Raw genomic sequence first — 11,883 nt, 5'->3', positions numbered from 1 at the left:
TAAAAACAAAATGATTATTAAATAAAATCTAACGTTGACATAATTTTAGTTGGCTCAAAAGAAAGAATGTCATGACTCTACACTTTGGAACCAAAAACTATACTATTGTCAGTCAAAGATAAAGTTTGTTCATACGATTTAAGTCCTCTTAAATAACCATTAATTTTGAAAGATAAAAGTACATTTAATAATAATTTAGTTTTTTATTTTTAAAAATTAAGTTTGCAACTGTTGGTTCATCCCTAAGTTTGTTTGTTCTGTAACTTTTGTTTTAAATTTGGTTTCAATATCCAAACTTATTTGGGAAGCTAGAAAAAAACTGCTTTTAAGAATTTGGTTTTTTTATTTAAATTGAGCTAAAAAAAATTCTAATGTTTTCAACGTCATAATAAAGAAATATAAGAAAAGAAGCATGATTCTCAAAAATAGAAAAAGGGATCTAAGTTGTCAGACGAATGATCAAGTTCAATATTTTTTCAACACTCTTCTATCAAATCAAATAAAGAAGAAAAATGATAAGTTAGGAATCTGAACTTCTAATATCTTGTCATCCAAATCAATTCACCAAAAGTTTCAGACGTTAATTCATTTAATATAATCTCAATACATCTACAGAGTAACTGTGGGATTTGGTGCACTTTTATTCTCACCTTCCCCATCGAATCTCTTCTCCCCCATAGTGCTGATTACCACATTGATCGAGACATATGAATTGTTATCAACTAAAGACCAATTACCCAAAATATCTAATCCAGACATTGCAAATCTGTAGGTTGATATGATTGATTTCATTTTCAAAAAAAAGATGACGTAATCACAAAGCCCATATAGTTCTAATACCACTTCGTATAAGAATGTTATCTAGACATATAATTTTTGGGTAATCAATGTTGAGTAAAGACAACAAGATCTAGTCTTGGGTTTGTCTAGACATCATAAGATGTTATTGTAGACAGTATAATTCCAGCATAAATTTACACAAAACTCAACATCTTATATTAAAAGAATGAAGGGATTATTATCTAAATTAACAATCAGAATGGCAAATCAGAAATTGTATAAGCAAGTGTTAACCACAAAATGGTTAAGGAAACGACAGAAAGAATGTAAGAACAAAATCAATGGATTCGATAAGCACTGACCAGTAGTGATATGGAAATGGGAGGCATGTGAAGCCCACCGCGAGAGTTCCATCTGAAATGGGTTGGCATTGTTGGCTGTCTCTGTGTGGCAGTTTCAATTGATACGGCTAAGTGTTCGACAATCTGGGGTATTGGGATATGGGAACAAAAAATTTTTTTTATGATTAAAGAAACAGAGAGGGGAGGGGTTGGGGAAGCAGACAAACAAAAAATGGGTTGGGATTGTATTTTCATTCAGACCCATTTCGAGTGGTTCTTGTCTTGTTTTCTTCTTGGTTCTTGGGAATGCGACGTGAGTAAAATCCTCAAGGCATAACAATGGATGACATTGCTTCGATTCTTCGACACAATTGATTGTTTTTCTTTTTCCTTTTTCGGAAACGGCAAGGAATTGACGGTGAATGTGAGTGAGGTGATGGTTGAGTTTGAGCAGTTGATTAAAGAAAGAAAGAAAGAAAGAAAGAAAGGTTTAGGGAACAGAGTTTGAGCCCAATAAGGTCCTTGGGCTCAACCACTTGCGGCTTCTTCTTCAATATGGGCCACTAGAAAGTTAAACGAATTTTGAAGCCCAAATAGAGCCCATTGCGTTGCATGCACCAAATGAGCCAAAAAGATTGCAAATCTAGGAAAAAAATTCCATAGCCTAATTGGCTATTACTTTATACCATAAGTATGATCCTATGGTAAAAATGAAGCATAATAGGAATATGGATATAGAAAAACTATAATATTAAAATAATTAAGAAAATAAAAAATTATAAAAAAATCTTCTAAAATCCACTATCTCAAATGTTAGTGGAATTTCCACGGATATTTGTAACACAAAACTTACTAAATGATGTTATTTATAGACAATTTGGCAAACAAGAAGTAGATTACAAAGACACAAGAGTTAGTATCTTTAAGATCCGAGGCAATGTAGATGTGATGTGGAAGAAGTGACACGTAGCATTTTGACACTAAGCATAATGGGCATCTATTCAATAATATTTATAAGATTCTCCCTTACATGTCCATTACGTATATAAAATAAGCCTCATTAAAATCCTACGAGAAAAAAACCAATGGAAAAAATCCAGTCAAGGAAAGAAATCTGTACTAAAATCCTAGTTATAGAAAAAAAAATTGGATTTCATATCATTTATACACCTACAAAATTATAGTTTACTCTCCCTTATGAAAATATCGTTTAGATCTCTAAGTCGTCACATTTTAATGTTGTGCACCAATTTTTCAAATGTTGTGTAGGTAATGGTTTTGTAAATAAGTTTTACCAAGTTATTTGTCGAACAAATTTATTGTACTATGATCATTTTCTTCAAGATCATGAGTGTAAAAAAAAAAAATTGGTGAAATATGTTTTGTTTTATTTCTTTCAATATAACCTTCTTGATTTGAGTTATACACATCGTGTTGTATTTGTATGGTATTGTTAGAATATTTTTACTAGAAGACAAGTCATGTATACCGCAAATTTGCTGAGTCATTGATCTTAGCCATACACATTATCGACTTGCCTCATACATCGCAAGTCTTTCAACATGATGATTTGAAGTGGTTGTTATGATATGTTTCAGTTACTCCATATGTGAATAGGTTGTCTGTTTGAGATCTAGTTTTGTATGGATCAGATAAATATTTAGAATATGCAAAACTAATTAAATCAAACTTTGATTTATTTAAATAAAACAACCTCAATATCAATTGTTCCTCGGAGATAACATAGTATATGCTTAATTCCGTTTCAATGTCTTTTTATTGAAAATAAACTATATATAGCTGATAAATTTACTGAAACTACAATACATGGTCTTGTAGTATTAGCAAGTAAGATATGATACTTCTGAACTAAGAAGTTCTCAATTTTCATCTAGAGGTCGAAATATATATTTCTTCACATCTAGTGAACGAAATTGCATTCGAATGTTCAATAGATGTGTTTTATTCATAAAAAAAAAATTCAAAAAATTTATGTACAAGTTGACTAATGAACAAATATTTCATCTGCTAAGTGTTCTATTTGAAAGCCGAAAATTTTATTTTTTCAAGACCCTTCATCTATATTTTTTTAAAAAAATATTCTATTGTCTTTAAAAACTCTTCAAGAGTTTTAATTATATTAATTAAAATTAGAAACATATACAATTATAATAGCAAATTATAAATGTGGTTTCTTTGTGAAAACATATGGACATATTGTATTATTTTGACATAATTCTTTCAATAAATATCTACTCAAATGATTGTACCAATTACCCAATCCATATAATGATCTATTTAACTTTATCGAATATAGTTCCCGGAAACTTACTTTATATATTTTTGGTATCTTAAATTCTTTTAGGACTTTGATATAAATATCATTATCAAGAGATCCGATCCATATAAATATGTTGTGTCCACATCCATAAGATGCTTAACTAGATTTTCATACAGAGTCAGACCAATTAAAAATCTTAATGTGATTGCATCCACCACTTGAAAATATGTCTTTCATAGTCAATAATAGGTCTCTGTGAAAAACCACGTGCAACCAAGTCATGCTTTATATCTTGTTACCTTATTAATTTTATTTCTTTTTCTCACAAATTACTCATTTGTATTTCATAAGTTTGACACCTTCTAATGTTTAGACTGCTAATCTCAACAATTGACGTTTTGAAAATGAGTTTAATTATGCTTCAATTCCTTCTTTCCATAAAGACCAATATTTCTTTGTCGACATTTTTCAACAAATTTTGGTTCAAGATCCTCATTTTCAGATATAATACAAAGAGCAACATTATATGCAAAAATGTTACTAATTATATTATTCTGATTCCATCTTTTTTCTGTCATGACATATAGTTTATTGAAATCTTATTATTATCTTTAGATATTTTACATTCTTTACTAGTCATGTCAAGGATTTCTTTACATGTAATTATATACCCAACCATGTCATTTTGATTATTGACTATTTTTCTTTTCAAGGATTTGTATCTTTGAAACCTACTGGTCTACCACGCTGATGGCGTATTCCATATTCATAAATGACAATTTGATGTGTTGAGATATCAATTTTCTATGGCACATTTGCAATTGATATATGTGAATTAGTTACTTTCTTTGCATCTATAAATTCATCTGATAATCGATTTGCTATATATTTTGCAAATGAATTATTTTTTGAACTTCAAGTTCACATTCATTTGTACAATAATCTAAATGAGACGATAATGAATGATTTCGTGTAATTTCTTTTTTCCAACTTCTGAATTTCTCTCCCTAATGTTAGAAATTTTGTCTTATTCAAATGACAATGAGTAAATCTTATAGTAAATACATTACCCGTTAGGGGCTCAAGATACTTAATAATTGATGAAGAATCGAATACAACATATATTTCTAGTCTCCTTTGAGGTCTCATTTTAATGCATTATGGTGGAGCAATAAGAACATATATTACGCATCAATAAAATTCTCAAATGAGAAATATTTGGCTCACAATCATATGCTAATTGTAATGGTGAGTACTTGTGATAAGTTGTCGACCTAATACGTACAAGTGATGTAACGTGCAATGACCTAGTAATTAATTGCAAATGTTCAGGACATAAAATAACTATCAAATGTTTAGGACGTAAATTTACCAGCATTATCAAAGCAAATGTTTTTAATTGGATAATCAGGAAAATGTTCTCTTAACTTAATTATTTGAGCAAATAATCTAGAAAATGTAAGATTTTGTCTACTAATACCATAAAAATACTTAAATGCTCACTTGATGAGTCAGTCCACATATATCATATTGAATTCGTTCTAAAAATATACATGATTCAATTCCTATTTTGATTGGTAATTGTTTAATTATTAATTTGGCTTGAGAGTAATCATTACATTTTAATTCATTAGATAGAAGAATCTTTTTGTTCTTTAATAGGTGTCCATTGAAATTCTCAATAAGTCTTCTCATCATTATTGACCCCAGATCACCTAATCTTTCATACCATAACAAATATATTTGAATTCATGAATTTCAAGTTCATTTTTGTATACGTTTCAATTACTCGTTTATGAATATAATATAATCTAGAAGATAAAGCATATACAACTTTTCTATACATGTTTCATTTGAGATAGTAGAGAATATAAAAATATTCTATCTTAATCTTTCTATTAGTCTCAATATGATAACCATTGTAACAATTATCTTTAAAACTCAATAGATTTCTCTTTGATTGACTAGAAAATAATACCTTTTTAATATAGAAAAAGTTTGTTTCTTTAGACAAAAGAACAACTGATTTTCTAATGTCTTCAATCAGATTTGCAGAACTTGGTGTCGTATTTACTTTTATGTTCAACAATGTCAAAAAAAAAAAAACATTTGTTGTTCAATAAACTCATGTGTTGATCTTCTCTTCCGGAATTTCAAAGAAATTTGTCACATCCAAATTAGTCAAATTACATTGATCAAATATATCATTATCCTGATAGACAAAATTAACTTATATATTTTTCTATTTTTTTTCTTTGATAGAAAAGCTTAATATAAATCAACTAAGTGTTTTAAGATGTATGACAAAAGCATGACAAATGTCTAGTCATACCACATTGGTAGCAGACTTCTTCATCACCTTTTGGATTCTTATTTTGTGGAGCTTTCCCTCTATGTGATCTTATTTTGTGAAGCTTTTCCCTTACCATCATCATTTCGTGTGTGTGTGTGTTTTTTTTTTCTTTTTAAATTTGGATTAATAGAACAACCCCACAAAAATAATAACTATTTCTTCCTTTGTCATTGTCTCTACTTGATCACGATTAACATTTCGAAAAAATGATGTTATTTCAATTGGTAATAATTCTCTTGTTGTTTCGATTGGTCAAGATTTGTGGTTTTTCATCATCAACTCTGTTATTTTGTTCAGACAACAAGAATACATGAGACAAGTTCATAGTATGTTTTAAAATCTCTCTCTCGAGATGAGTTGAGTGGAATTACGATCATCCCCTTGATTTTTTTTGTTCCTTTGTTTCTTATTCCTTTTTTGAAGAAGCCCATAAATAAGTGTACTTGTAAAAGAAATTTATGAGCTGCGGGTGAGTGGGTGTCTCATATTTCGTGGGCCATGAATTTTATCCTATGTTAATTAAGCTAACTGGAAGTCCCCAATGGCAACTTCGGCGTCTCAGCTCCATGTCTCCATAGTCCATAATCACCACACTACTTGAAAGTTGTAATACAAAAACCCAATTCTATGGGAGCCCTTTCTCTACTCCTTGCAACTTCTCTACCATCCTACCATTTTCCTTCTTCAACACAAACCCTTCTTTCTAACTTCGCTGCTTCTTCTCAACTCCTTTCTTTTACTCCCAAATGCACAAAATTCCGCACCAAAACTTTGGTTTTCGGGAAGCAATCACGCATCGATAACGATTCTCAGTTTCTAGATGAAAATGGGGTCGTCGATGATATGGATGGATACTTGAATTACCACTCTTTCGAATATGACTCCGTCTGGGATACAAAGCCTTCTTGGTTAGCTTTCCATTTCAGGGGTTTTTTCTTCCTCCATTTTTACTCTCGCTTTCTGCATTTTTACGTTTTTATCATTGGTTTTCATCAACTATCTAAATTTTCTGTTATCAGATTAGTTTTTTGAGGTTTTCAGAGAATTACAATATTGGGATTTCGGAATTAGTGCTAACAAATCAAGGAATCGTGAATTTCTATCTTGGTTTATTGTTTACATATTTGGTTGGTTATGGTTATACAGCGAAAATTATGTATTCAGCAATGTGCCTAAATAATGTTGGGTCTTTTTCTTTTGTTTTTTAAGTTTAACATGGTGGGGGTCGGCTATATTTGGATTTCTAGTTGCAGAAGTTGAATGATTAATGATGGGTTTTTTTGCTTAACAGTATTATGTTGTTCTAAGTTAGACATATCACCTATTGTTTACTGTTTCTATCCCTTAGCATGTGCTGATTATCACATATTGTTCATCTCTTTACAAGTTTGGTCATGGGACTCATGACTGACATGTTTCGTTTCTGTGTAGAATCATCTTCCTATCTGAAAATTTTAAGGCTGTGATTGCAATTATTTCAATTTCCACAATTTCAACCTTCATTACAGAAGTGCTTTTTCTTCCCTTAATGTTTAGTTTAGCTAGAATAATTTCTAGAGGGTAATGTAATGGTATGAAGAAGTTAGATAAACTTTTAATATTTTATCCTTATCCTATAGTATAGGCCACAATTCACATGACTTCAAATGAATCAAAAAGCAACTGAACTGATTGATTTCTGATTTTTAGAAAGAAAGTAAATGCACCAGTGCTATGAAGGCAACTGGGACTCAATTTCTAAGCAGTTTTGTACAGTTTAGATCTATATACCTCTTTGTCGTGACTATTGCCTTTCTGTGCTCCTCCTCTTTGAATCTGCTAAAATGGAAAAAAGAAAAGGATAAGGAGAACTTTCTAATGTCCATGAAAACCAGCCGTTGCCAGTCCGGATTGGTTTGGTGAGAAATGAGATACTCTCTCTTAAGTGTCGTCGAAGTTTTTAGTTTCAGTGTAGAACTCTTTTTTAGAGGATTGATATAATAAATTTATGTTTACCATAACCCAACAATTTAAGTTGTTGAGTTGATTGGTGATTTACAATGACATCAAATCCAAAGTCCCTATATTCGAAATCTTGTCACATCATTTTCTAACTAATTAATTAATATCGATTTTCTTGGACCTTCTACAAATTTTCAAGCTCGCAAATGAGAGGAAGTGTTGGAGTATTGATATAACTAAATTTATCATAACCCTTTAGCTTAATTTTTTGGGTCGATTTGTGATATACCACTTTTGCCATTACTTCGTGATTTTGATGTTGTTCTTCTTATCATTTTTTCACAAGGTGTCAACCATGGACTATAACACTGACAGGATTACTAGTGATTGCCTCTAGCTGGGTTGCTATAAAGTCGGTAGCAGTGACCGCAGTCATACTCACATTAATATGCTTATGGTGGTACATCTTTCTCTACTCATATCCAAAGGTTTGTGCATCAAATTATACAGCTCCTATATAAATAACCCGTCTTTGATTAATTTTGATTTTGGTATTTGAATGTAGAATCACCTTTAATAGAATGGGACTCTGCATATTTTATGAATGCAAGATCGCTTAGACAAAAACGTCGATATTGGACCATTTCTGATAGTATTTTACTTTTACTGCTAAAAACGAATAAGAGGAAGAAAGAAGTTGGTTTCCTTTTACATGAGAAGGTTCTGTGCATTTGCAGGCTTATTCTGAGATGATTGCTGAACGAAGAAGAAAGGTTAGTGATGGACTAGAAGACACATTTGGTGTCAAAAGGACACAATGATTAGTTTAGAGGAAGAGTACATATGTATTTACCAACTTTTGCTGATATCTATCTAAATTCTATTGCTGATATTATCACCGATACACGGATTATTTTAGTGATATCATTCGTAAATGATAAAGAAACAGGATTAGTTTTCATAATTGTGTTGATTTGTTCTATCCTGTTTCATCTTTTTCCAGGCTATTGATGAGCCTTCGGTGCTGTGTGCTTTATGATCTTTACTAAAGAAGAATTTATAAAAGCAGTTTTGATATGAGGAAACATGTAGCCAAGTGAAAGAAGTATTTCTTTCAAGATTGGAGCTCTAAAACCAATACATATTTTATATTTTGCCTTTATCACATTTTTCAAAACGTTTATTTTTTGGAAAGTGGTGATTTTGATTCATTTTTTTGGAAATCCTTAAAACACTTTTTCTTTTTCTTCGTAAAAAAATCAGGTAGAAACTTCGTTTTGGTCTCTGTACTTTGTTCGTTTTCAGCTTTTGTTCTTCTAATAAAACTTAAATTTAGCCGGCAAGTTTATTGTCTTTTTCAAATGTCACATATAAACATTTTTTCAAAACATTCATATATTGTGTTTTGCATGAAAAATATAATTATTTTGAAAATAAGTTTGAGACAGTAAATTTAATATTTATTTAAATATAAGGACTAAAATTAGCCATTTTATTGGGATTAAAATTGAGTAAATTTTGATTCACAAGATTAAAATAATATTTTAATAAAAAAGGTATAAAAGAATTTTTTTTCTTTTAAAGATAAAAATTAACATAAGTTGTATATGTTTATAAATACTTTTTAAGTTAGATTTAAATTTTAGTTTCTTACTTTGATTTTTATTTTTATTTGGTATACATGAACATTTAAATAGCATGAATTTAGGCTTTGAACTTATAAGTAAGCATGAAAAGCCGAGAGGTCGGTTGGTGTCACGACAACATTTTTTAGAAAAATTCAAAGGCATAAACTGATTGATTGACTAGTCAACGCTTAGTTTTGTACTTCTTCATAGTCGGAGTCGATTTGAATATTAGAGATTGGCCAAAACTAATACTCACCCTTACTTGAACTTTGGAAATTAAAAATTAAAAGTTTCATGATTTAAGTAGACATAAAATTAAGATTTATGTTAAACAATAAATTTTTGCCAATTAAATCACGCCACATCATCATAGCAAAATTGTGATGATTATAATTTGATTAGATTTTGGTAGTCAAGTTTTCTCATATTCAACCTAATTCAAGCCCCTGAAGAAAAAATTGGGCCAAAAAAGTAATGGACCCGAGCCAGTGCAAACAATTGGGTCCGAGTTCGACCCACCAAGGAAATGGATCCAAGCCCTAACCTGTCAATAAAATAGGCCCAAGCAAGCCTACCAAGCAAATGGGCGCAAGTCCAAACCCAACAAGTAAATGGGTTCAAACCTACCTAAAACCCATGAAAATTCTCTATAAATAGAGACATTCCCATTCATTTTGAGTATCTTTGGTTGAAGGAATCATTGAAACTACGAAGAATCGAAGCTCTGAAGAATTGAATATTCAAACTTCAGAAAAGCTCTCAAGATGTGCAAGTTCTAATCAACATCGAGATGATCACCTTCTAAAAGATTGAAGACTTGGAAGATCAAACTTTACTTGAATTCCAGATGATTGAAACTCGAATTGACTTGCAACTCCAACTTTCTAAAGATTGAAGATAAAAAAGTTATAAGTTTAAATTGTATTAGAGAGATTGAAACTCGAATTAACTTGCAACTTCAACTTCTTGAAGATTGAAGATCAAAAGGTTATAAGTTTAAATTGTATTAGAGAGAAAACATCAAATATGTAAATAGTAGAAGTCGTATCCACAACACCATATAAATCAATACAAAGTTCAATTCCACGAATTACATTTCTTATGAAATATCGTATGGACAAATTTAAAACAGAGAGCAAATAGTTTTAAAAAATCATGAATTTGCCATAAACATTTTAGACACAAAATTGAGATTAAGATCAATTTAGTGGATAGATATCATAGAAACATCTGGTGTCGTGGTGTAGTTGGTTATCACGTCAGTCTAACACACTGAAGGTCTCCGGTTCGAGTCCGGGCGACGCCATAATATTTTTTATTATTATTACTACACAATTGAGTAGAGGTACATTTATTTTAGAATGAAAGAAGTAAGAGTAAGGCCATAAGGTCTTCCATATAATATCAAACTGGGCCCATAAAGAATGGGCCTTGGTGAAGGCCCACTGCCGTTTCATCAATCAGACATCCATCACTATTTTTTAATTATTTCCCTACAAATATCATAACGTGCATGCTACTCCTCCCCCCCCCCCCCCCCCCATTATTGTATTGCTTCCATTAATTAATATTCATACATCCACATCATTATTCATTTTCTACTACCTTTTTCTTTTCCATTTCCCTTTTTTAAATCTATATTTATATAAATTTCAGATTCTGTTATCATAAATATATCTCCTCCATTATACACTTTTCACTTTTCTCTAAATTTTGATTTTTTTCTTTTCTCAAAATTAACTTTTTTTTTTCTTTCTTTTTTGTACCGACGATTGAAACCAAAGTTGAAAATAGTTCATTTTTACTTTTTCTACCAAACGAATTGAAACTATTTACAAAATGTAGTAAATTTTATTTTTTTGTTATATTTTGTAACTTGTTTTATTTTTTATTTTTTTTTCTGTTGGTAAGAATTTCTTTTATATATATATAATTGAAATAATATAAATACTCGTAGCTAGCTTAATGATAAAATTGTCATTTTCTCAAATTATATACTCTCTTGTCTACAAAATTGTTCATTGTATATATATATATATACACACATAAGCATATACAATAAAAGAAAAAAAATGGTTTTAGGTATAATTTTTATTTGATCTGTAGATTTCAAAATATTATACTTTTATACCTTTAAGTTTGAAGTTTTGTTTCACTTTTGTTATAATATTGTATAATATTACAATTTTATCTTTGAGTATTGAAATTTTGTTTCAATTTGGTCTTGTTTCAAGATTTAAACTACTACTCATTTTTCGTATATAATATTAGTGTCTATTAATATTGATTTTAAAGAATTATAAATGATTGAAATTAGTACTTATCGTTTTTATTTAAATCAAAATTCAAAATTTCGCTTCATAATTATTTAAAATCAAATAATAAAAAACCTAATAAATAAATAAATATTTATCACAATAGAAATGTTAATGGCTTAATTTACAATTTTTTTTTAAATGTTACTATTTATTATATTAATATTTGTCACCAGTCAAATCGAATTTAAAAATTATTTACAAAATAAAGTAAAATTGGGAGTGAAAAGAAAAATCAATTTCA

General features: G+C 29.8%; 1 protein-coding gene and 1 non-coding gene across 3 annotated transcripts; both read left to right on the top strand.

The window, feature by feature from the left end:
* The first annotated feature begins 6,064 nt into the window (after positions 1-6,064).
* On the top strand, positions 6,065-8,660 carry LOC103491324 (uncharacterized). Of its 2 annotated transcripts, none has more exons than XM_008451212.3 (3): positions 6,065-6,663; positions 8,043-8,184; positions 8,434-8,660. In XM_008451212.3, the coding sequence occupies exons 1-3, from the start codon at positions 6,383-6,385 to the stop codon at positions 8,515-8,517; spliced, it is 507 nt and encodes a 168-aa protein (XP_008449434.1). In that variant the 5' UTR covers positions 6,065-6,382; the 3' UTR covers positions 8,518-8,660. The 2 variants fall into 2 exon arrangements, with proteins under 2 accessions (XP_008449434.1, XP_016900713.1); XM_017045224.2 differs by having other exon boundaries at positions 6,215-6,663; positions 8,262-8,660.
* Positions 8,661-10,556: 1,896 nt separating this feature from the next.
* On the top strand, positions 10,557-10,630 carry TRNAV-AAC (transfer RNA valine (anticodon AAC)). Its single transcript has one exon. It is a non-coding gene; the product is annotated as a tRNA-Val (tRNA).
* Positions 10,631-11,883: the final 1,253 nt, after the last annotated feature.

The sequence above is a fragment of the Cucumis melo genome, chromosome 5, assembly GCF_025177605.1.
Source record: "Cucumis melo cultivar AY chromosome 5, USDA_Cmelo_AY_1.0, whole genome shotgun sequence".
Lineage (NCBI taxonomy): Eukaryota > Viridiplantae > Streptophyta > Magnoliopsida > Cucurbitales > Cucurbitaceae > Cucumis > Cucumis melo.
Note: the sequence above shows the minus strand (reverse complement) of the source record. Positions and strands in the feature narration are given on the sequence as shown.